The sequence below is a fragment of the Leuciscus leuciscus genome (genome assembly GCF_965113295.1).
Source record: "Leuciscus leuciscus genome assembly, chromosome: 20".
Lineage (NCBI taxonomy): Eukaryota > Metazoa > Chordata > Actinopteri > Cypriniformes > Leuciscidae > Leuciscus > Leuciscus leuciscus.
In genome coordinates this window covers 34,275,221-34,302,632 of record NC_138744.1, presented here as the reverse complement: position 1 = coordinate 34,302,632, position 27,412 = coordinate 34,275,221, and the positions used below count along the sequence as shown (strand labels likewise).

General features: G+C 37.7%; 1 protein-coding gene across 2 annotated transcripts in view; it reads left to right on the top strand.

The window, feature by feature from the left end:
• Positions 1 to 26,602, top strand: part of LOC309484191 (uncharacterized protein) — a 255,358-nt gene extending 228,756 nt beyond the window's left edge. Inside the window, exons 1-2 of one of the 2 annotated variants that reach the window (XR_014200733.1) lie at positions 23,852 to 25,614; positions 25,668 to 26,602. Coding sequence is in view for 1 of the 2 variants with exons in the window: in XM_082150467.1 (XP_082006593.1) it covers positions 24,526 to 25,446 (921 nt within the window). In the remaining variant the exon portion in view is untranslated. Of the gene's footprint in view, positions 1 to 23,851 lie in introns of those variants that run through there. The other variant, XM_082150467.1, reaches the window with a different exon arrangement.
• The last annotated feature ends 810 nt before the right edge of the window (positions 26,603 to 27,412 follow it).

The window sequence follows — 27,412 nt, the reverse complement described above, 5'->3', positions numbered from 1 at the left end:
TGTCGTCATCAGAGCTCGTGCCGCCGCTCTGGAGAAGCTGCGCTGGCTGAGTCCTCCGGTTGTTCTTGATGGCATACGTCACAGTCACGTGGCGTCGGCGCTGTCTCAAGTCGGACACAATCTCTAACCGGCATGCACTGCTTCAATTCAGCCGCCGATCGGTATGAAGTCGAACAAGCCTAATATTTTCCCGCGGCTATGCTAAACCCTCCCCTAACTGTGTATTCACACCACTGGTGACGAGAGCGTCAAAATTCGCTCTGGCTGCCCTGCCAACAAAGTTGTAGAAAGACTCTGGCGTAGATCGAATGCTTGTTCTTGTAAACTTTATTTAAAGAGCCGCAAAGCAAACAAGCATGTTGATCGTATTTGTGCTGACTGACCACAAGTAGAGTATAAGTTAACCTCATGAAATCTTTTAAATGTAAAAGTAAGAAATTGATCGATGGAAAGAACGTAACAATTATAGTTAAATGTTTGATAACGAAATAAACCATGACACCTTTCATTGATTTATTTACGCATTTTGGGTTCAGTCTTTCCCAAGTTTGACGCCAAACATAATGTTTTCCATTTGAACCATTTAAATTAAACTTGCTCTCATCACTAAAGTAAACAGTTTTCCTCTGTCCACACAACATGCACCTCAGCAAAGGTTAGCCTAGCCTTTTGATTCTTTCTGCTTATGAGAGGCTTGGTGGGCTTTTCAGTCTGAATTGTCTTAAACGGCGAGACACTGTATGCCGAGACGGACCCCTAACCTGTTCAGCTCTGAACTGGCGAGCAATTCCAGCAGCTGAAGCAATTTCCCATCGAGAAGGCCTTCATATGGATGACCTGCTGTCGCAGGGTTTCGGTCAGTTTGTATATAACTGCTAGGAAGTTTCTAAGGTGATCCAATGAGTTGTTTTTCTTTGTGGTTGCCAACTTGCCCAAGTCACACATACACACACAAAAAAAAAAACATCCTCAAGTCTCAACATTTAAAATCAAGTTCTACCACACTAGAGTTGTCCAAAAGTACCGACTTCGGTACCAAGTTAATGTATAAACTAATATATCCGCTGATAGACGCCGCTTTTAAACCATCGTTCCAACGAACATTCGCAAACAGCATCAAAAGTAGTCTATTTGAGTTTCTTGTTTGCATGACATGTGGACTCAATAAATCCTTATCTTGAGCCAAATAAGCAAGCTGACATTCAGTACAATCTATATATATTATTTAGAATACATGCAAATGTCATTTACGTCTTTTAGTTTGTCAAGAGATTTAAAGCATTGTTTTTGAAGAGTGCGCATGTGTGAACGTGCTCTACTACGCAAGAACGAACCTATGATTGAATCTGGAAATAAAGCAAAATAACTGAGAAAAATGAGAAATAGTCCTCAGATGCCATGTCCGTTATTTATAGCAAAACATCCAGCATTAATTTGATCGCAAACAGTTTGTAACATCACAACCTTGTGTCTGCAGTAACTTTCAGCATGTTTTCTACAACAACGTCAGACATGTTTATGTTTTACGTGGCATGAGAAAGTCACATAAATCATGTGAAATCTAATTAGAGAGTTCAGACTGAAATGGATTTCCAAAATTTCAAACCACATATAAATGTAGCTCAAAACAGGTTAATAAAAATGGCATTTTATGGGATTTTTATGCCGTTCACACTTGATTCCAGTTGGTTATGCACAAAAGTCGTATTTGGACTGACAGTCTGAACTTGGCTGTAGTGACTGTGAGGTGTGTGCTCTTATCCTGGTGGGGATTGGAGTGCTGATGAGGAACAGGTGCGGGTGATGACAGAGGGGATGCTGGGAAATGTAGTTTCTGACGGGATGACTGGTAGATGGAGAGCAAAGGTATTGGTTAATAAAAAAATTGATTAAATACATAAATATGCCTACATTTGAGTAATTTAACATATTCAATTATTGCAGGTTTGCACACAATTCTGTATTTGCGTTTCACTGTTTTTATTCATGCACAACACTGAATCTGTTTTTGTGCAAGTGAGATGAGTAAATGCTCAGATTTATTCTAGAACTACAATAACCATCATGTTCAAACACAACTTCAGTTACTTATTTGAAAAATTACTTTACAAGATACTTTAAAAAGTAATCTGATTACATAACTCACATTACTTGTAATGTTTTAAACAAAATAATAAATGATGTTGATGAAAGTTATCTAAACCTCTCATCGTCGGCTGAGCATATCCGCCATGTTTTGTAGTTTTTTTTTTTAACACTTTTTTACTTGTGTTTGTAGTTCTGAATGGAATCCTCCTCCAAAGAGCAATTGGTTGTGGACAATATTAGCCTTTATAGTATTATCCACACTAAATATTAGAGTCTTTTCAACTTAATATGCTTTGGAACACACTTATTCTAATCTCACATACTATTTAGGATGTTGGGATGCAGGGATAGCATTCTGTATATTTTTGCAATTGCTAAGTAAAATTAGTTAGCAAATTTAAAAGTAGGTTTTACGGAAAATTCTAAATGGTGGAAAAAAATTCATGACGGAAAATTAACAAAAATAATTTAGTTTCTAGCCCTTACGGTTCAAAAGTTATAAGCACAAACATAAGTCAAACTTTGGACAGCTGTTGGCGCTAGAGGGATTGATTTAGAGACTTCAAATTTGCTATGGTGAAAGTTCAGATTGAGCTGCCATTCAGATGGGCTGCCATAGACTTCCAGAGTGGAAGAAGAAGATGAAGAAGAAATGGAAGAATAATAAGAACACCAAAAATTACAATAGGCACCTAATGAGGTTGATGGAAGGAGAGAGAGAGAGAGAGAGAGAGAGAGAGAGAGAGAGAGAGAGAGAGAGAGAGAGAGAGAGAGAGAGAGAGAGAGAGAGAGAGAGAGAGAGAGAGAGAGGATATGCGATCGGAAAGGATATGGCAATGTAGAATAAGTATCCAGTAGATTTGATTGTTGGCCTCTGAAGGATTAATTAGCTTGTGATGGACATTCATTTTCAGGCTGGCAGCATTTTAACTACAAATAAAGGAAGGTAAGCACCAGGGGCCTGTTGAGTAATACGCTTTCCCAGCGGTGTGCTTTAGGAGTCAGTCGGCAGGGACGGGTCAACCTGCAAATCAACCTGTTTGACCTGCAATTTATACCAGAGGAGATCGGCAGCAATAAAAGCTAGCGAAGTCACATTTCTCAAACGCTCACTCTTTATTAGTCAGCCTTTATTGCTGGGGAGAGCCGGCTTGGTTAAGGAGGTTTTCTGTTTCTCAACGTGAAGCAGTCTCCTGTGGGGATCAGTAAACGTGCCACCTTCCTCTGTCTGTTAAAAGAGACGGATGTAAAGAGCGTGAAGCTCACATCTCCAGGCACAGGGACTACAATGAGAGAGAGACCAACTTAAAAGTGCTGATATACTTCAGTAACCTCTAACTAGCTCTGGTCTGTCAGTCAAATCCTACACACATACAGTAATTACAGACAGATGCTGAGGTGCCAGACAGGCCTGCTTTATAATTAATCAATAGCTGACGTGCATCTGAATTCGGTCTGTTCTTTATGGGGTTTAAATTAGTATATGTTCATTGAATGAAATTGGAGAGCATGCAAACCCTTGTGGGAAAAGAAGTGTTTGAATGTGCGCTTGCAGTTTAATATATAACCTGCTCTTGCAGATAGCATAATATTAATCAAACAAAAAGGCCACTTCAGTGTAACTGAAGAGAGGGATTTTATAAAAAATCAAAAGTGCACTTTGTAATATAAAAAAGTATCATTACTGTAAAATCGAATTAAGATACTCCAATGCATATTTTAAATTGTGATATTTTAATAATCTTTTAGCATGCTTTAAAGAAGTACACTTATTTTGCTGTTGACTAACAAACTAAAGCACTAGATAATGATTTAAAACTGCAGTGTTATTTTATATTACCTTTAATGTATTTTTTAAATGTATTAAATTGCATCTTCATCAGTATATTTGTATAATTACAAATACATTTGGCATTTGACATACAAGGTTCAGTAGAAATGCATTAAGGTCTATTTTAGTTTGCCATATATACTTGTTAGTACATTCAGCAGTAACTTTAACAAAGACAATAGAAGTTATTATGAAGTTATTATGATTTTTTAAATCACTGTAATTCAAAAAGCACTGTAAATTTCAACTAACTGCATTAAATATACATTTAACCATAACACATATAACTGTAAATAACACAATATTAAGCGACTGAAAACATTGTTCAGTTTATTCGTTTAAAGTGCATTATTTCTGTAACTGAAACTATTTTTAAAAGCAAACGGAAGCTATTTTTATTTATTTTTTTCACAAGGGAGAAACTCTATAGTTTGCATCATATTTGTCACTCCCAAAACTTTTCAGCCATCCATTGTGTTGCATCATGATTTCGTAATTGGGCCACAATTAAAAGCTAGAGAGACAGTGTATTTTATACAGGAATATGCTGATAAAATGGTAGAATATAATATAGATAACATATACACTGATAAAAATAGCTTGAATACTGTATAAGATGCTTCAAATTAAATCATTGATAAGGCTGATGAAAAGCCATCATTGGTTTTGCTCTGTATGCTGGATTTAATTGCTGTTCCAGCTGGGAATGCATCGGATCACGGCTGTTCAATATCAATGATTACCCATGTTGAAATCATGCAGAAATCCATGCGTCCATTATCCACCTGTCCTGAGCACTGATGAGTCTGCAATACACACTATTCTCAGCTCCTCGTTCCATTGCGTCATATCTCTAGAATTGTGTTGCATTAAAGCTAAACATTCACAAAATCATAACAATGCAAAATTGAAAAACAAGCAATCCATATAAAACATTTAATAAAAAAAAAAGATTTTTACATGCATGTCACATGACCATTAACCAACATCAAAGAACTGTGTATATGAAGATATGTATTAAATATTAACTTAAACTCTCAGGGGGGTACAAACATCTTTAGAGAATCCCTGGACTAGACCATTGGCCCTATATGTTTTTTCAAAGAGAAATAAAAACCACGGGATCGATAGGGTTGAATCTATTCAAAGGGCTCGTCCTGCAGGTCAAACGACTGCTCTTTATTTGTTCCGAAGGTCTTGATGGGATCCCACAAATCAAACAATCCACTTGATTGTATCCTTACAGGGAATTGATTTCCAACTCGGACGTCACAGCCCTCGGCTGATTAAACCTTAACGTCCTCCCTCCTCTCAGAAAGGATGGAAACTACAGTCAAATCAGTCTCGGGAATGAAGCACATCTTGCATTCGACTGGCTTTCTACTCATCTAAACAGATGGAACAGAATTCTGAACCTGAAATATAACCTTTTGCTTGTTGCTGAAGTGATGAGCATGACATGACAGAATGTCAAATATCTCTGTCCAACCTCTAGGAATATTGGAGCATGACTGTAAAATGCTGCTGAGTAATTGGAAATGCTCTCATTTTATTTATTTATTTATTTATTATTATATATCTATATATATTTTTTTAAATAATCATCAGTTGTGCAGTCCGAACATGGAGTGTTATGATTTGAGCTAACAGGGAACGTTCTCAGATCTTTGGCACATTCTGGAAAGGTTCTCTCAGGGTTATGAACAAACGCTAATCCAACATTAACAGAACGTTCGTTCAAAGTTATCTGGTCTTAAACTCTTTTACCACCAGCATTTCTGATGATTTTCACAAGTTTCATGGCCCCCAGAATATTTTGTTGTATGAATATCTGAACATGCAACATCAAAAGAAAGAACAGAGCCTCTACTTTTAAACAAACAAACAAACAAACAAACAAACAAACAAACAAACAAAAACTGTTTCATTCTAGCTCCATGCATTCTTTTTTTATCAACACTTGAATGTGGGTAAGTTTCATAAAAAAGGAACATTTTGAGCAAAAAGCTGAGAAAATCGCTCAAAAACTACAAAATGCATAAGCAATGCTTTTATCGCTTATTTCTGCTTCTTCTTCTCCTGTGTTTTGATCCGGAGATTCTGTACTCTTTCAGAAGATGTGTAACAGCGCCACCTACCGTTTAAATCAGGAAAAATCCGTCAATGGCAGGGAAATAGTTAACAATGTTCTCAAAACTTTAACACAAAAATTGTATTTATATATTGTTCATGGACATTTTTTTGGGGAACGTTTTAGTTGGAAGTTCGTCTAATGTTTTTTAAATGTTACTACTAGTTTCAAGAATGATACAATCGAATGTTCCGTAAATAATAATAACTATATATATATGTTCAAATGTTATTTATTCCTGTGATCAAAGCTGAATTTTCAGCATCATTATTCCAGTCTTCAATGTCACATGATCCTTCAGAAATCATTCTAATATGATGAATTGATGCTCATTATTATCAGCGTTGAAAAGTTTTTGCTGTTTAATATTTATGTGGAAACTGTAGTCTATGTGCTTTATTTAGTATTAAAATATCTAGTAAAACTGAGACAAAAAAGAGAACTTTTGATATTGTTCCCATTAAATTAAATGAATGCTCAAAATTAAATATATATATATATATATATATATATATATATATATATAAAGCTATAAAACTATTTCACAATGTTGCTGTTTTTATGTATTTGATGAATTCATGTAGGCTTGATGAGCAGAAGAAACAACTTTCAAAAGCATTAAAACAAATCTTAATTACTCCAAACTTTTGACCTGTAGTGTATGAGAAAATATGCATGCAATATGAATATAAAGCTCATATCACTTGATACGACATGAAACTGATGAGAAATGTTTGAATTAACATTGACATATCTGACTTTTAATTGCATGCTTTGTGACCTTGGCAATTTTGAACTTCATTTGAGATGGTTTTTAGATCTCCATCTCCAGAGACCTTTTTCGTAGGCGAGAATTCAGAAATCACAATTTGCTCTCAATTTAATCACACTGTTGTCTAGAAGGAACAATTGATTCGCTAATGAGATCTCTTTTGTGATTTTTCTTGCCAACTATTCTTTCTAGTAATTAATCTACATTCCAATTACAAAAAATGAACATCAACAAAAATGTTCACACTTTATGTGTCCAGTTCCATTGGCAAAGACTCAAAAATATCTGTTTTCCATTCATGCATCAAAAACTATAGATCAAACCGCAGTAGATGTGAGAGAAAACAAGGCTTTTGATCCGCTCTCCAGGATTGCTGGTGGGTTTCTCCCGCTGAGGTTCAGGCGGATTTGGGAAGTCAGTAGAGTCTAACTAATCAGGGGCTGCTTGGGGGAGCACTGAGACAGACATGTGGAGGGGAAATGTGACACCTGGAAATTACACAATGTAATGGAATCAGCCAAGTGGTAAATGTAGCTTTTAAACGGGTTTTGTGTTCTCCATTAACTGCACAGACAATGATTGGTTCTGACAGTGCAGAAAGTGCTGGTCAGCATGTTCACTAACTCCTATCGCTCGCCACAACTTCTCCAAGTTAGTGGGCGGCTGAGGACCGGAGACAATTCACCTGGAGTAATGTGAGGAGAACAAGGCATCGGGTATGCCTAACCCAAAATTTGCCCCATTACAGTCAAATCTTCATTTTTTTATTTAGTTTAGGGAATGTAGTTCCTTTTAATTTATAGTTTTTAGCTAGGTTTATAAGGAACAGTGAATTATGAACATTTGGAAAGCATACAATTATCCTCATATTACTTTACAATTGTATGCTGTTAGCAGGGGCGTAGCACCAAATGTTGGGCCCCGGTTACAGAACCAAGGGGTGGGCCCCTCACAACACCAATATATATCAATATATCTTTGTGGGCCCCCTCTTCACCAAGGGCCCCTGTTACTCAGTTCCACTATTACCCCCTGTCTGATGCCCCTGGCTGTTAGGGCTGGGTAAAACATATTGATTTCTCATTTTAATGAACCAATATCCATTCTTAAATCCCATGAATCGATTAGTCATCCTGTTTTAAGTTGATGAATGAATGTAACATATAGCGCGCATCCCATCCAATACATCACAATAATCTTTGTGCTTTGTTACTATTGATATGAAACAAAGTCTCAGATTTCAAATTACATCCATTTTCTTACGAAATTCAAAAAACATAAATACCGTTTTGGCGCTGTGGCGTGAGATCGCTCTGACTCAGCTCAAGAGAAGCACATGATCTTCTCTTCCGCATTAATAATATCAGTTACAGCGCCAAATAAACATGAATGAACATCTGAAAGTGTGTTAAAAGATCGAGTACAGCTTATCGAAATCCGTATCATGTGACATGGAATCGCTCAATCATTTACCTCAGAAAAACCATATCCAGTGACCATAAACTCGTTAGTCAGCTAGACAAATTAACTCTAGAGAGTAGCATTTTGTTAAATATATGCACCATATTACATATTCATTATAATTTTTTATGTTCTTCAATTTTTTATGCATTTTTGAATAAATCTGGCAGGTTTTTATGACAGTCACCATTTAAATGTTTACATTTCATATAACTTTATTATTATAAAAATAAATAAAAGTGTAATTTAAGTGTTTGTATACAAATCAGTTAATTATTACCTTCAATATAGGCTAATGAAGCCTAGTAGGCTACAACTGACTCACATAGTTTACAGCATTAGTTAAGAGATTTGTTTTCCTTGAGAAATGTGTTGTACCTGATATCCAAAATATTCAATACTGAATCGAATCGGAATCGAAATCGAATCGAATTGCAAGCTTGTGAATCGAAATCGAATCGTATTGTGAAATTTGTATCAATACCCAGCTCTACTGTTTAATTATTGTTTTTTTTTTCCTCTGTGGGACACAAAATAGCAATGTTCCCGCAGCTCTTTCCCAGGCAACAATTCAAAATGCCCATCGCTTTCAAGCTCCGAATTTGGTATCTTGGCGTTTGGTATGTAACTTGATGTCAGGATGTCATTTCTGAACCTGAATGCAAGCGAGACAGATTTACGAGATTTGAGCGTTTCGGTAGAGAAGTGGGTTATCGGTTCCTTTAATTTATTGTTTTTAGTTGTTAAGATTATAGGAATAGAGACATATGAACATTTTTATATTATATAACTAACCTCATATCATGTACAATTATATGCTGTTATTAGCATGCACCAATGCTACAATTTTCTATATGTCTTAATCATTTGTTAACAAACATGTATTCATTACTTAAATTTGTATCTAACTGTCTGATTTGTATATGGAGATTTCTGAAATACATAACTAAGACAGTTACCTCTCATAACAGATCTCTCTAAATTGTAATGTGGACAAATAAATGTGAATTGAATTATTGTTCTTTTATGTGGGTCACAAAATAAAAATGTTCCCGCAGCTCTTTCCGATGCAACAGTTAAAAATGGCTTTGCTTTGAAGCTCCAGATTTGGTATGTTGGCGTTATGTAACTGGATTCTCATATTGCCATTTATGAATCTGAATGCAAGTGTGGCAATTAGAGGTATCACAGCAGCTCTTAAATTTCTAGATTATTACTGATTCCAAAAAGGTAACGACTACGCCAGTTTGTGACCGGAGCGGTATTGTTTTTTAGTATAACCAAATCCAGATAGCACGGACTACGCCACCTTGGGAATTGCACCCAAGGAAATATTAAAGGAACCCAGGTTCGGTGGTGCAGAGAAAAGACAGAGTCGTATCATCAAATAAACAAATACTTTTATTTGTGAGGAAAATATTCTACTGGCATCATTTATTCATAGTGTAAATCACTGACAAGTTTATTATAATAGGATATATCAATCGTTAAAAGAGCATTCCTCTCAACATGGCTGATTCAAACACTGAATCACATTAAACAAAACATCACAACAGAAATTAATGGAGCGGAGTACGATGATGCCTATCCATTGTTCTCTGTAGATGTTTCGAGTACGATTACGCCTATCCATTGTTCTCTGTATCCTCTGTAGATTTGAGTACGATGATGCCTATCCATTGTTCTCTGTAGATGTTTCGAGTACGATGACGCCTATCCATTGTTCTCCGTAGATGTTTTGAGTACGATTACGCCTATCCATTGTTCTCTGTATCCTCTGTAGATTTGAGTACGATGATGCCTATCCATTGTTCTCTGTAGATGTTTCGAGTACGATTACGCCTATCCATTGTTCTCTGTATCCTCTGTAGATTTGAGTACGATGATGCCTATCCATTGTTCTCTGTAGATGTTTCGAGTACGATGACGCCTATCCATTGTTCTCCGTAGATGTTTTGAGTACGATGACGCCTATCCATTGTTCTCTGTATCCTCTGTAGACGATTTTAAGTACGGTGAAGCATACCCATCGTTCCCTGTAGATAATTTTAGTGCAGTGAAGTATATTCATCGCCCCCTGTAAATTATTTTAAGTGTGGTGTCGCTATGGTGGCTCCTGTGTCTAATATTTGTTTGCCCACTTTAGGCCCTGGCACTAGCCTGGTGGCAAGAGTCGTAAAAGCTGTCTTTAATGTTCACATTTGAGTTGACCTATCGTCGGGGCGCCGATAAAAGAAGAGGGGGGTGGAATGTAGTAGTAGGGAATTTCCCTCTCCTTTGTTTTGTGTTCGTTACCCTTATATGGTAATGGGTGGATGAGGTAATTAGGGCCGGTGTATTTAAGTGTGTAAACAGGAAGCCCTAACACGTAAGCTTTGTCATACCCGCCCCTCTTCTCGTTACTGGTGTCATGTTAGCCGAGGTAAGTGACGGAGGTTATGTACAGTTTTGTGTGGTTTTAACAGTGCTTAGAGTGTTTTTACCTTTTGAAGTGATGGCTGTAGCCGTCTCGGCGGTGTTCCCTGGGAGTTGCGTCAAGCGCTCATGGAATGTTGAGAACATTTGCGAGTGCATCCTGACCTCGTGACATGTGTGATTCTCGTGTGGTATGTATGCTTTAGTGAATGTTTTGTATCTTTTGATTGGAGTAAATCATTGTCTGTTATGTTTTGTTTTGCAGTCTCGCGTACCACGTGACGGTTAACTCAGGTCGTGCTGCTGTTTTTCATGATTAGGTTATTTCCTTTGTTTTTTTGTGACTAGATATCAGTTTCTGTGTTTTGTTTTGCTTTCATTTTGATGGTTTGGGTTATTTTGTTATTTTTTTAATGATGTTGGTTTGACCAGTGTGATTTGGGCCATAGTGGCTGTGTGGTGTAATTGTATATCAGCGCGTAGTGTCTATCTAATCCTTGTTGAGTATTTCGGGGTCCTCTACGAGGTAGGACAGATCATTATCCGTGCACCAACTGATCTGGTCCATCATATTTGTGTCTGATGTGATTGTGATGTTTGTATTTGTATCGCACCCACTAATCTTTCTTTTTTTCTTTTGGTTTGAGTCAAGGCTGAGTGTACCGAGGGGGAGGCTAGTCACCTGGGTGAACACATTTGTTGTGAGGTTGGAGTACTAGGGTTCGAGCACCTCTTCCTATTTGGTTTGCCGTGCACACATAAATGGTTGAGAGCACAATCGTTTACAGCTAGCTTGCCACCCCTAAAGTAAATTTTAGCCTTGTATATTCTTTCTGTATTTATTATTTTCTGTTTTTATTTTGTGGGGACGCTCCATTAATTTCTGTTGTGATGTTTTGTTTAATGTGATTCAGTGTTTGAATCAGCCATGTTGAGAGGAATGCTCTTTTAACGATTGATATATCCTATTATAATAAACTTGTCAGTGATTTACACTATGAATAAATGATGCCAGTAGAATATTTTCCTCACAAATAAAAAGTATTTGTTTATTTGATGATACGACTCTGTCTTTTCTCTGCACCACCGAACCTGGGTTCCTTTAATATTTCCTTGGGTGCAATTCCCAAGGTGGCGTAGTCCGTGCTATCTGGATTTGGTTATACTAAAAAACAATACCGCTCCGGTCACAAACTGGCGTAGTCGTTACCTTTTTGGAATCAGTAATCTAGAAATTTAAGAGCTGCTGTGATACCTCTAATTGCCACACAAGCAAGATAATGAGATTTTAAGTGTTTCGGTAGAGAAGTGGATTAAGCAAGAGAACTAAACTAAAGCAAGAGAGAACTAAAGCAAGATACAAACTCATTTGCTGACAACCATGTATTTGAGCTTCTTCTAGAAGTCTTTGAGCTCTTTTATTGGGATTGGTGTTTCATTGGACTCATACTCAAGCTCTTCACATCACGAGTGCACAGCTGTATCAGGTGAGCGACTGAGCAAGTTTACTACATCAGAAACATGGAGCTGGTCATGTGATGCAAACATCACAATGTATTAGTTTACAAATCATGCACTGTGGTAAAAGTGTTTTGAGGTCATATTAGGCCTATTGCAAAGGAACAATACTATGTCAAAAAAGTAATACATTGATAATATGCCCCATAATCATAATTTGTGTAACAATGAATGCCTTGTTTTGCTGCCACTAGTGTTCTTTTCAGCTGGAAATTGCAGTGAATTGTATTGATAGGAAGGTTTTTGGAGTTTTCAAAAATATAGGTAGTCACGTTTTTCCAATGTTTGTGATTTCTAAAATGTTTGTGGGTTTTAGAATATATTATGACATAATTTTGGGGTGAATTACCATATTAAAGTTTAAATGAGCACACACTATGCATGTAAAGTTGATCGAACTTCTAAAATGGCAGTGGCCTCTGGTTAACTGTCGTCCAGTCCAGTCGAGTAACACGTCCAGTCGAACATCAGCCTTTATAACCCGACACCTCTGATATGCTATGAATATACACTGCATGTTGATTTCATTTTCTTGGCATTGTGAAAACATGTGCTGCAGGAGGGAACCCTGGACCTGGTTACTGGAGCCAAATCTGTGACAAGGGTGAAGTGAGCTAAGGCCTTTCTAAAGGCATGCACCATCTCCATTGCAAATGAGCGAGGAAGCTAGTAGCAGTGGTTTATGCATTTCAAATGAATAAATGAGAAAAGCTTCCATTCTGCCAGTCGCTAAATGCACGCGTCCAACTTTTCTGCTTCTACTAAATTAGTTTCCCACATCAATAATCAGAGATGTTTCTTTTAAAAAAACTCATAATTTAAAGCATTGTGTGTGTGTGTGATCCTCAACTGCATTAGCTCAATAATCCAAAGCATGAGAAGTTAAATTAGCCCAAGGGATGCTAATGTTAAAATTGTCATGATGGCAATTAACTGCATTGCCTGAGGTACATTTGTAACTCTCTATTAACATAATGGACTAAAACTTTCATGGCATTGCAAAGCCCTACAAATCAGCGTCAAGTCTCAAAGCACTATCTAACTGAGCATAAAATCCAGACTGACAGTCGACGAGCACCTTTGCTTTTTTTAGCATCTAGGTCATCTCTTTAGCATTGGCTCTCTGCTTCGCTCTGTGTGGCTGCCCAGTCATCTGAAGGGCAAGATCAAATACGTTCTTTGAGTGCTATTGAACCCTAAATGCATTGTCACGTGGACATTTAATGAAGCTTCAGTACATAGTTACACTCCCTTGTGAAGAAACATTACTCTAGCAACTTCTATCCTGATACCACTGGAGTCCTCAGCCTGGAACTGGATTATGTGGCAACATTTTTGTAAAGCGCAAAATACGTTGCGTCGCGGGCTTTACTTTTTTTCTGGAAAAGATGAACGTGAATATGGCAACGTTTTATTACACTGGAGTTTGTATGTTTCACTGCAGTTCTGAATTGAAATGTCCGGTGAGTGTCGCTAAAAGCTCAGTGCTCCATTTTAAAATAATGTACACCTACACTAAACCCTAAACCTACCAGGATAGTCAGGGTTTGAAATTAACTTTTTCACTCACCGGTTCAGAACTTGAACTAGCCAAAGTAAAAAAGAAATAAACCAGATTAACTAGCTTATGTATATACAGTGGGTACGGAAAGTATTCAGACCCCCTTACATTTTTCACTCTTTGTTATATTGCAGCCATTTGCTAAAATCATTTAAGTTCTTTTTTTTTTCTCATTATTGTACACACAGCACCCCATATTGACAGAAATACACAGAATTGTTGACATTTTTGCACATTTATTAAAAAAGAAAAACTGAAATATCACATGGTCCTAAGTATTCAGACCCTTTGCTGTGACACTCATTTATTTAACTCAGGTGCTGTCCATTTCTTCTGATTATCCTTGAGATGGTTCTACACCTTCATTTGAGTCCAGCTGTGTTTGATTATACTGATTGGACTTGATTAGGAAAGCCACACACCTGTCTATATAAGACCGTACAGTTCAAGAATCATGAGGTCAAAGGAACTGCCTGAAGAGCTCAGAGACAGAATTGTGGCAAGGCACAGATCTGGCCAAGGTTACCAAAACCAAAAAAATTCTGCTGCACTTATGGTTCCTAAGAGCACAGTGGCCTCCATAATCCTTAAATGGAAGATGTTTGGGGATGACCAGAACCCTTCCTAGAGCTGGCCGTCCGGCCAAACTGAGCTATCGGGGGAGAAGAGCCTTGGTGAGAGAGGTAAAGAAGAACCCAAAGATCACTGTGGCTGAGCTCCAGAGATGCAGTCGGGAGATGGGAGAAAGTTGTAGTAAGTCAACCATCACTGCAGCCATCCACCAGTCGGGGCTTTATGGCAGAGTGGCCCGACGGAAGCCTCTCCTCAGTGCAAGACACATGAAAGCACACCTGAAGGACTCCAAGATGGTGATAAATAAGATTCTCTGGTCTGATGAGACCAAGATAGAACTTTTTGGCCTTAATTCTAAGCGGTATGTGTGGAGAAAACCAGGCACTGCTCATCACCTGTCCAATACAGTCTCAACAGTGAAGCATGGTGGTGGCAGCATCATGCTGTGGGGGTGTTTTTCAGCTGCAGGGACAGGACGACTGGTTGCAATCGAGGGAAAGATGAATGCGGCCAAGTACAGGGATATCCTGGACGAAAATCTTCTCCAGAGTGCTCTGGACCTCAGACTGGGCCGAAGGTTTACCTTCCAACAAGACAATGACCCTAAGCACACAGCTAAAATAACGAAAGAGTGGCTTCACAACAACTCCGTGACTGTTTTTGAATGGCCCAGCCAGAGCCCTGACTTAAACCCAATTGAGCATCTCTGGAGAGACCTGAAAATGGCTGTCCACCAACGTTTACCATCCAACCTGACAGAACTGGAGAGGATCTGCAAGGAGGAATGGCAGAGGATACCCAAATCCAGGTGTGAAAAACTTGTTGCATCTTTCCTAGGGGTGTAACGATTAGTTTTAACAACGATTCGATTCGATTCGCGATTCGTGGTTGTCGATACGATTCAAGGACGATATTGGTTCATTTAGAACGATACGATCCGAAACGATTCAGTGACTTGAAATCGATTCAGTGACTTTTTAGCCAAACATTATTGTATGGGAATCAGGTATCAATTAATTATGGATATAAACAAACAAGTAAACAACAATTAATGTCAAATGCATTCACATTTTATTTTAATAAGTAGGACTGAACGATTATGACAAAAAAATTATAATTGTCAATTATTCCCTTGAAATTGTAATTGTGATAATTAATTACGATTATCACAACATTGAATGATGTTTTGCCATGGGACCCACCAATAGATTGGCCATGGGACCCACATTTCCCCATGGTCATCAAGCCGCGACCCACCTTTTTAGGAATTATATAAGCCTATTATAATACATTTGTTTACACAAAAATTGTTGACACACAAGTTCTGTCCCCCTTTACTTAACATACAAAAAAAAAATTATAATTGTAAGAATATGACAAATGCTGATAAACAGTAGGCACTTCGAGGTTAAGCTATTAAATAGCAGTCCCAAACTAGTTTTTGTTAAAGGACAAGTTCGGTATTTTACACTTAAAGCCCTGTTTACAGATCGTATCTGATGAAACAGAACGGTTAAGATAAAAATTTATTTTTAAGATAAAAATAAACCTAAAATTCTCGGGACAGCAGCATGTGTCCAAATTTTAATCTTAACCGTTCTATTTCATCAGATACGATCTGTAAACAGGGCTTTAAGTGTAAAATACCGAACTTGTCCTTTAATACAATCTTGGTATGAGCCACCACAGTCATATAAAAATATACAAAATAACCAGTAAGTGGCATTTTGTTATGGAAACAAACAACAATTAGGATACCATGGTGAAACACAATACTTAGAAGAACTGGTAAAGAAACATGGAAATTGCTCCTAATAAATAGCAACACACATGACGTACCAATAACGTAGTTAATTGGTATTTTACTTTTATTTCTTAACTTACTAATTTACGACGTTGCATGCTCATATGTCTTTTGCACTTTAGTGAAGTGATACAGCGCTCACCGCCGCATTTGCGCGTGCAGTTGAAGAGTGCGCGCTACTGCAGTATAGCGGCTGAGAGGACAGGAAAGTCCGTTTTTCTGAGGTGAGAGACTTTGCGCTGCTTGTTGTCTTTGCGCTGCTGCTGCCGCGTCACGCATGGCGATCACGTCACAGATAGGCAGACTGAATCGAGTAACGTTTAACGCCTTTATCATTAAAAGTGCAAAGAAAAAACATCCATATAAAGTCTAACGTGGTAAAATCCAATGCGCTATTTCCTAGTATCGATACAATCGATTCATTACCTTTTAAAACGATGTTAGATCGATATATGTCGTCCGGAAGGCCAACTTGCCGAGCACAGATCGATGCAGTTGGATCGTAGGAATATACATCGATACATCGATGTAGTTGATGAATCGTTACACCCCTAATCTTTCCCAAAAAGACTCATGGCTGTATTAGATCAAAAGGGTGCTTCTACTAAATACTGAGCAAAGGGTCTGAATACTTAGGACCATGTGATAGCCTATTTCAGTTTTTCTTTTTTAATAAATGTGCACAGATGTCAACAATTCTGTGTTTTTCTGTCAATATGGGGGCTGTGTGTACAATAATGAGAAAAAAAAAAAAGAACTTAAATGATTTTAGCAAATGGCTGCAATATAACAAAGAGTGAAAAATTTAAGGGGGTCTGAATATTTTCCGTACCCACTGTATATATATATAAGAAATTAATTGGTAACACTTTAGAATAATGGTCCGTAGTTAACAAGTATGCAGGAAGTAATAGGTAGTACTGCATTAACACCGAACTTAATACTATTAACTAATATGGAAGCAATATTAACTAAGCAGTAAGTAATATCTAATTTAGTACAAAGGTAATTCCTTGGTAGGTATTTGATTATTACTGAAGAAATATATCCTCATTGAGAACTACTTGTGAACTAAGAAAGAATAACCAATTAATTACTAATCACAAAAGTAACGTCTAAAAAGTGAACAATTGTGGGGGGTTTTTTTTACTCTTAACATGGTCATAACATTTCAGAAGCTTGTGCCTCAAATGGGTTCTTTGTGGAAACCAGTTTATGAATATTATATTCCCCCAAATACATTAGCTACAGGTTGAGATTGTGACTTCTAGTCTTGCCAAAAGATGGACGTATGTTTATTTCAAACTTAAACATAGAATAATACTAATAATGATAATTTGTTTACAATTTAAAATAATTAGGAAGTGATGCTGACACTCATGATTGGATTAGTTCACTATTATGAGCTCTATTGAGTGTCAGTTCAATATGTCTCAGACTCCAAAGACCTACCTTTATGTTACAGTAGCCGCCTGAGGAGGACTTCTCTTTAGGATATGAATATAAACATTGATGTTCTCTTGTCAAAAACAATTTGCATCCTTAATGAAGAAATTGGCTGCATTTATGTTGCGATAATCGCAAAACCACATCTTCCAGTTTACAATGTTCGTTATAATATTACTAGTGCCTCACAGAAATGAATGCCTGTATGTGTCAAATATAAAATTAAATTACTTGTATTACTTGTGAAAAACATGCTAACTCCTCAGTAATTACTCAAGCGTTACCTTGTCATCCCGCAGGAACTACTAGTGATGTGGCCCATTATTTTAAAGTGAAAAACATGTTAACTACTCACTAATTACTCATTCAATTGTCTTATCAATTACATTTTCAGTCGCATTTATTACAGTTTAACGTTACTCATAAATAATAACATTTCACTCTGTTCATGCCTTCTGCTAACAAGAATACACTTTAAAACCTTAAAAATACCTTCTTTAATCGTTTAACCATTTTGTAATACTTGGTTTATTTACCGTGAGACACAAAACAAAGGCGTTTTCTCCTATAGACCCATAATAAAACACAACATAAATTCACAAAAGACATCAATTTTATTAGCTTGATGTAATCCAAATCTTTATAATCCATACGTCGTTAGCAAGAAATAGATCCAAATTCAGCCCTTTATCCAGCGATCTTCATCTCCATTTCTCAGCAGAGACCGTAAACGTCAAATCCCGGCATCCCGCGCTCGTAGTGAATTCAACTTCAACAATTGCACCCGAAGCGTTACGACATGTTTTATGGCAGTGATATCAGACGCTCATTGGCTCTTGCATGCTTCGTCACAGATTACGACATGCCGTGTTTAAGTTGGTGTACTACATTTGAATCATAGACAGTATAAGAAATGGACAGAGTCATCTCATTGGAACTCAATTGAGGCAAGTGAAGCCCATTTTCAGCGATTTTTTAGGACTTCCGTTCCTGACGCGCAGACTTAAACCGAGCTTGACGACGTAGATGTGACGTGAGCAACCCGTCTGTCTTCTAGTGGCTGTGGCATGAGAAATCTGAATCATTCCCTTCCGAATCTTGCAGAGACGGAGAGCGTGAGTAGGAGGTATCCACGAGCTAGGAGCAGGAGAAACTTGTGCTAGGTATTCTGATTAATTATTTTGTCATTTTGCCTCCACGTCCCCCCGATTGCCCTCGAGTTTCTCCTCCCGTCCATACGGTAATTCTCTACTGTGCGACAGAGAGTCGCGTGGTTATGACGCAATCGTTAGCCTACTTTTACAAAAACTGCTTCTACGGGGCCATAACCTAAGCTACAAGGTAATGGAGCCTTTTATACATTGTCGTGTTTCTTTAGAAATAAATAATGGACAAATGGAGTCTTTAAACGCCTCAGATGTGAAGTTATTCGCTGTCAAAGTGACGCCAAAATGAATGGGAGTCAATGGGATGCTAACAGCAGGTGAAGTTCTGCTACAAGATGGTGGCACGCGGCCGGCTTCAACTACCGGTCGACTTCCTTCCCGCTTGATTTGAATTGGAGAAGCGCGCACGCCTTCACAGAGCGAACAGCGAACCGAAACCGGATTAACATTTTCATGGATTAATGATTTAAATTCTGCTCTGTAACGTTACCTCATACAAAACTATTATATACTGCAAGAGAGGACTGCGACACATCGTCATGTGAACGACTTTTGGTACCGGTTTTGACATTTTCTCAATAAATAAATTATTGTGATTATACGTGTCTGTCTGTTGTTTTCCTTTATAATTGTAGCCTACGTAGTTTTTAGAAATTGTTAGGTTTAGGGGTAACTTTGGGGTAGCTGCTAGGATTAGTGGCTCAAAATATGTTTTAATGCTATATTGTTAATAAAACTGCCATTTCCCTAACGTTACACATATCTGTCCATTACGTTTTATCCTTTTAATATTGTCTATAAAATGGGTAAGTTATGTTTAGGTGTGGGAGTAGGGTTAAGAGATCTTACATTTATAATCTATAAAATGGTCAAAGGGAAATTAAACAATTATCTTTATGATATTCGTAAATAGTTTACGTTTTTTAGCTGTAACATCGTAATAATGTTACGTTTAAACGTTGCAGATACGTCCATATTATACGTTTCAGCATATATCGAAATGTACAAAAAAGTACGTTTTCTATCTTTGAAAATGACGTATTAATACCTAACGTTGCGTATTAACAATGAGACCAGGCTGCACTAGTTCCTGCGGGACGACAAGGTAACGCTTGAGTAATTAGTGAGGAGTTAACATGTTTTTCACTTTAAAATAATGGGCCACATCACTAGTAGTTCCTGCGGGATGACAAGGTAACGCTTGAGTAATTACTGAGGAGTTAGCATGTTTTTCACAAGTAATACAAGTAATTTAATTTTATATTTGACACATACAGGCATTCATTTCTGTGAGGCACTAGTAATATTATAACGAACATTGTAAACTGGAAGATGTGGTTTTGCGATTATCGCAACATAAATGCAGCCAATTTCTTCATTAAGGATGCAAATTGTTTTTGACGAGAGAACATCAATGTTTATATTCAAATCCTAAAGAGAAGTCCTCCTCAGGCGGCTACTGTAACATAAAGGTAGGTCTTTGGAGTTGGAGACATATTGAACTGACACTCAATAGAGCTCATAATAGTGAACTAATCCAATCATGAGTGTCAGCATCACTTCCTAATTATTTAAAATTGTAAACAAATTATCATTATTAGTATTATTCTATGTTTAAGTTTGAAATAAACATACGTCCATCTTTTGGCAAGAGTAGAAGTCACAATCTCAACCTGTAGCTAATGTATTTGGGGGAATATAATATTCATAAACTGGTTTCCACAAAGAACCCATTTGAGGCACAAGCTTCTGAAATGTTATGACCATGTTAAGAGTAAAAAAAAAAACCCACAATTGTTCACTTTTTAGACGTTACTTTTGTGATTAGTAATTAATTGGTTATTCTTTCTTAGTTCACAAGTAGTTCTCAATGAGAATATATTTCTTCAGTAATAATCAAATACCTACCAAGGAACTACCTTTGTACTAAATTAGATATTACTTACTGCTTAGTTAATATTGCTTCCATATTAGTTAATAGTATTAAGTTCGGTGTTAATGCAGTACTACCTATTACTTCCTGCATAGCTACTTGTTAACTACGGACCATTATTCTAAAGTGTTACCATATATATATATATAATATATATAATTCATAAATTAATTTCTTATTCAAACAAAATCCTGTCATCCAGCATGTCCTCCCTTCCTCTTTCATCCTCATCATTTTCATCAAAAATGTATTTTAGGTGGACAGATCAATACAGTACAATAACATAAAAAAAAAAAAAAAAAAAATTGGATGTTGGAAAATAACGTCTTTTCTGTTCACCGAATGTTTTTTAATCTTCGCAATTGCTTCAATGTAAATGAACAAGCATGCCGTTATTTGAGGTGTAGTGACGTGTGTGTTCAAGTAAGCCAGATATGAGCAGATTCTGCACAATGCGCTGTATTTAATATATCAGGATGACTCACGAGTATTTGCGCAGAAATGGATTAGAAGAACTTCCCAGCAAAGTGAGTAAACATAACACGACAAATTGGCTAGTGATTTGACAGCGTTACCCGACACAGAAAATTTTTACCGGCATACGGGTACCTTGGTGGGAGTTCATTTCAAACCCTGCCGATAGTGTTAACAAAAGCAAATGTGACATAAACACATAATCGTAACCACAACATTTTAGCTTGTTTTGAGCTATTTTATTGTGACTTGTCTTTCACGGGATTCGCATCACAAACACAATTCTGTACCAGCTGAGCTATCGAGCAAGCTTTGTATGTCAGTAAAACCAAACATGTGGAGCTGGTTAATGATGTAAACTTAAAAATATATTCGTTTACAAATCAAACACTATGATAAAAGTGTTTTGAGGTCATAACATAATTGTGCAAGGAGCCGCGTGAAAACAAGTCTTTATTAATCCATAATCGGCCTCTGTAATTGTAATTGTGTGTGAAAACGATTAAAAGTGCTTCTGTTTTACTGCCTCTAGTGTTCATTTCTGTTGGAAACTGCAGTGATATGTACGTATTGGTACGTATTTTGTGTATTTACAGGTACTTTTTTTCCAAGAGCTTGTGTTGCAGCGATTGATTCAATACATTTTGAAGGATTCCAGTTCCCACTTCACCTCATATTCTTCCACACCTGTATGATTTTCTTTTTACTGTTGAACAAAAATAAGCTTCTGGACACTTAAAGCACGGTTTCCCTTATGAGATTGCCTTGAACATATTTGGTGTTGATGTAGCCTACTGTATATCAAGTTACCCGTAGCAACTTTTCCACTATCTCCGACGTTTGCATGTTAATATTTGAAGTCTACAATGGAAAAATGGTCCTGATGCAAAGTCGACCTGAAGTGATAGGGTTTCTTTAAAACCCTCTATGGTACGGTGTTGCCTCCAGGCAACATAGTCTATCTTAGCTTTTTTTTATAAAAACATAATAAAATGTAATTGTTCAATGCTCTCTAAGGGGAGGGGAACTCAAATACTAACCAAAGAAAATGCAAAAGAGTGGTCACATGACCCACAGGGGTCCATTTTGTTCCCTCTTTCAACACACGTGCACATGTCACATGGCTCCATATTTTCTCCACTGAAAAGGGCATTTTTCACTAATTTCTGTCCAAATAATCAGCCACAAAAAATCAGAGTCACCTTCATTGGTAAGTAAAGAAGTATTTTCAAAAAACTTTACATTATATATCATCAAATTTATCATAGGAAATTACATAAAACTGCTTGTTGCCTCGAGGCAACATTGTACCATAATGGAATCACATAAGGCAATGCCAGGCATACTACGTATGAATACAATTATATTTTATTTGTAAGGAAAAGAGTTTGAATTATCTAAATGTATCTGTATTTTTGCAAACTGAAAACTTGGCATGGTTCGACGGGACATTTGGCCACTATAGTGGGTAATCGGACAAATAGTGGGTTCGTGGGAAAGGGGCGTGGCTTGGGAGTGGTCAGCGGGGGTCGATGGGGTATTTGGCCTCTATAGTGGGTAATCGGACAAATAGTGGGTTTGTGGGACAGGGGCGTGGCTTGGGACTGGTCAGGGGGGTCAACGGGACATGTGCCTACTATAGTGGGCAATCGGACAAATGGGTTAGTGGGACAGGGGCATGGCTTGGAGCCGGTCAGGGTGAACAGGACATTTGGCCACTATAGTGGGCAATTGGACAAATAGCGGGTCCATGGGACGGGGGCATGGCTTGGGACAAGTCAGGGAGGGTCAACGGGACATTTGTCTACTATAGTGGGCAATCGGACAAATAGAGGGTTAGTGGGACTTGTAGGGTCTCGTATTTCGGGGGGTTCCCGACGGGCCCCTGGAGGACCCCACACGGGTCATTAGGTCGGCCGGGGAGGTCTTCCAAATGTTTGATCTTGCTGTTGTTGAGGCCTGGCCTTCATATTAGGATAATTTTATAGTGATTGTAAATGTTTTACCTTGACACAGCATGTTTTTATGTTTTTTAATGTTTTGATATGATAACTTGATGATATAATGGTTTGTAGTACTTGCGTTCCACGATGGTACAATTTTGCCTGAGGGCAACAGCTGGATAATAAATGTTACTTTTTATTAAATATGAAATGTGTAATTCAATAAAAACTTGATAAATCTGTTTGTTCAAGTGTTTAGTTAAATAAATTGATGTTTTCAATAAATATATTTTTTTTTTTTCATGAAAATGTCAAATGTTTCAATTTGTCCATTGTGGTACAATGTTGCCTTGAGGCAACAAACTTATAATTAATAAAAAAATAAAAAAATTATGATAATGTTTATTGATATTGCTATAGTGTCAAATTTTAAGCAGGAAAAACATAACAAATATTTATTTTTTTCACTGATATCATAATGCGTACCATAGAGGGTTAAAACAAACTATTTTTTTTTTATAAACATTGCTCCTGTCTGCCTCGCTGCCTCGCTGTGGTGCTGTAAGCTCCGTATTAGCCTCGTATTAGCCTCGTATTTCCTTGTTTTGAACCATCATTTACTACAATTTCTAGTTGTTTATATTACTACTAAATACAGCTTACCCAACATCGCTGGCTTCCGTTACTACTAACATAACACGCTGGTAATTCGCTAGCCTGTTAGCGGCACCCGTGCGCTCAGCTATTTTTATTTATTTATTTTCTCTCGCGCGCTCGCGCCTTTGAGTTCATAAAAGCTCAGGTGAGTAAGAATCACTCAACAAACACGGTGAGTAATGTCTTGTCCTGTTATTATCATGCGTCGCGTCTGAATGCGTTGTTGTTTTTGGAGCTCTATCGATTTGATTTATAATTCTTGATTTTTCTCTTTAAACTCGCTTACAACGAAGATTTTCTACTTTTCCTCACTGAGAAGCACTACTGCTCAAACCTCATAGTTACAATGCGGACTGTTGAGCAGACGCGTCTCAAGCCTATTAGTGATCCAACGCTGCATACTCTTAAAGGTTATGTCCGTGGATCACGGCTGAACGCGTCTTCTCCACACTCATTTATAAACAAACATTTTTTATTTATTTTTTCGCCTATCGTGCGTCTACTCTACACCCCTACCACTAAAAAAAACAAAAAAAACCCCTCATAGTTACAACGCGGACTGTTGAGCAGACGCGTCTCAAGCCTATTAGTGATCCAACGCTGCATACTCTTAAAGGTTACGTCCGTGGATCACGGCTGAACGCGTCTTCTCCACACTCACTTACAAACAAACAAACTTATAATATAAATTAGTATTAATATTGATAGCATCACTGGTAGCTTCGTTGCTAACTCACTGTCCATCTGTTAAAATGGCGAATATATCAGATGTAAGTAGTCTACCGTTTGGTGCAGGTGAGGACACATTTGAGCTGCACGCACTGCAGTCTGAGCTGGAAGCTGTTGAGAAACAGATCCACAACCTTTTATTGAGACAGACCGAGCTGAGAGACCGGTGTTTGGCTCTTGAAACATCACGTGCCGATGCACACAAATCAGTGTTTAACGTTACTAACCCGCTGACTCCGACCGCGTCTACTCCGTGCGTTCCTCAGCATCGGTCGCAATCAGCCATGGTCTCGTTCACTCCGGCTCCAACACGCCACCACGAAGCCTGGGTGGTTCCGCAGCGGAAGACGCGAGTCAGGTTTAGACCAAGACTTTCTCCGACCCTCCCGGTTTTCGAGTTATCCACACAAAACCGCTTCTCCCCTCTACGCGAAACAGAACACGATGCTGTGATCATCGGCGATTCCATCGTTCGGCACGTACACGCTACGTTAGGTAAAAGTAAGGTGCAAAGTCACTGCTTTCCTGGTGCTCGTGTTTCTGAAATCGCTGCTCGCGTTCCCGAGATCCTGAACGATGACGAGCACGTCGGAACTGTGGTCCTGCACGCGGGAGTGAACGACATCAGGCTGCGCCAGACGGAGATTCTGAAGAAAGACTTCAGGAATCTATTCGATACGGTACGCAGCACATCGCCTGAAACAACGATCATTGTGTCAGGACCGCTTCCCACGTACCGACTAGGGCATGAAAAGTTCAGCAGATTATTTGCGCTAAATGAATGGTTAATGTCATGGTGCAATGAGCAGAAACTGCTCTTTGTAAATAATTGGAATCTGTTTTGGGAGCGTCCTAGGCTTTTCCGTGCTGATGGCTTACACCCAAGCAGATTCGGAGCGGCTCTTCTGTCAGATAACATCTCCAAAATGTTAAATACCCTTTGACTAGTAACCAAAAGTCCAAATCATAGTCTCTGCTGCACCAATTCAACTGATATAAATACTAGTGTAGAACATTGCATAGAAACCGTGTCTATTCCTCGTTTAGTGAGATCAAATAACAAATCTAATGCAGGATCTAGGAAAAATCTAATTGTTATTAAAACAGAAAATGTTGCTATTAGTAAACAAAAACTATTTCTAAAGCTAGGTCTTCTAAACATTAGATCACTCACACCTAAGGCAGTTATTGTAAATGAAATAGTCACAGATAATAGCTTCGATGTACTTTGCCTTACTGAAACCTGGCTTAAACCAAATGATTATTTCGGTATTAATGAGTCTACTCCTCCTGGATACTGTTATAAGCATGAGCCCCGTCTGATTGGTCGTGGCGGAGGTGTTGCAACCATTTATAGAGATATTCTAATTGTTACTCAGAAAACGGGTTATAAGTTTATTTCATTTGAAGTACTTGTACTAAATGTTACGCTCTTAGATGTTAGAAAAACATCACTATTATCTCTAGCCTTGGCTACCGTATATAGACCGCCAGGGCCTTACGCTGATTTCCTAAAAGAGTTTGCAGATTTTCTCTCAGACCTATAAGTCAATGTCGATAAAGCATTAATTGTTGGAGATTTTAACATACACGTAGATAATCCAAATGATGCGTTAGGAGCTGCGTTTACAGATTTATTAAATTCATTTGGGGTCAAGCAAAACGTCATCGGACCAACACATCGTCTTAATCATACACTCGATTTAATTATATCACATGGAACCGATCCAACCGATATAGATATCATTCCACAAAGTGATGAAGTCACTGATCACTACATGGTAACTTGCATATTACGTACTGCTGTAATATGTCATGCAGCGCCGCGTTATCAACCAGGCAGAACAATCCTTCCATCCACCATAGATAATTTCTCAAATTGCTTATCTAATTTGTCTCAGCTGCTGCCTGAACCCAAACAAACAGATGAACTAGAAGAACTAACTAGCACTATGAGCACCATTCTCTCTAGAACATTGGATGTGGTTGCACCTATTAAATTAAAAAAGGTCAGAGAGAAAAATAAAGCACCATGGTATAACAATACTACGCATGTTTTAAAGAGAGAAACCCGTATTTTAGAGCGTAAATGGAAACAAACTAATTTAGAGATCTTTAGAATCGCGTGGAAAGACAGTATGTCACGTTATAAAAAGGCCCTAAAAGCGGCCAGGGCTGAGCACCTCCGCAAACTAATAGAAAACAACCAAAATAATCCAAGGTTTTTATTTAACACCGTGGCTAAACTAACAAATAAACAGACGTCACCCGAACAAAATATCCCGTTACAGTTCAGTAGTAATGATTTCATGAACTTCTTCACTGAGAAAATAGAAAGCATCAGAACCACAATTGTAAACGTTCAATCTTCAATCGCGCCTTATAATTCAGCTTCAATTATCACCCCGCAAGAACAATTACAGTGCTTTACAACTATAGAACAAAAAGAGTTAAATAAACTTATCACTTCATCTAAAACAACAACATGTTTATTAGATCCTATACCAACTAAACTACTGAAAGAAGTGTTACCTGTAGTGGAAGAGCCTCTCCTCAATATTATTAACTCGTCTTTATCTCTAGGTCATGTTCCAAGAACATTTAAACTGGCAGTTATAAAACCTCTCATTAAGAAACCACAATTAGATCATTATAATCTAGCAAATTATAGACCCATTTCAAATCTTCCATTTATGTCTAAAATATTAGAAAAAGTGGTGTCCGCTCAACTGGGCTCTTTCTTGCAACAAAATGATATCTATGAAAAGTTTCAGTCTGGATTCAGACCGCATCATAGCACTGAAACTGCGCTCGTTAAAATCACAAATGATTTACTTTTAGCTTCTGACCAAGGCTGTATCTCAATACTAGTTTTACTTGATCTTAGTGCTGCGTTCGATACTATAGATC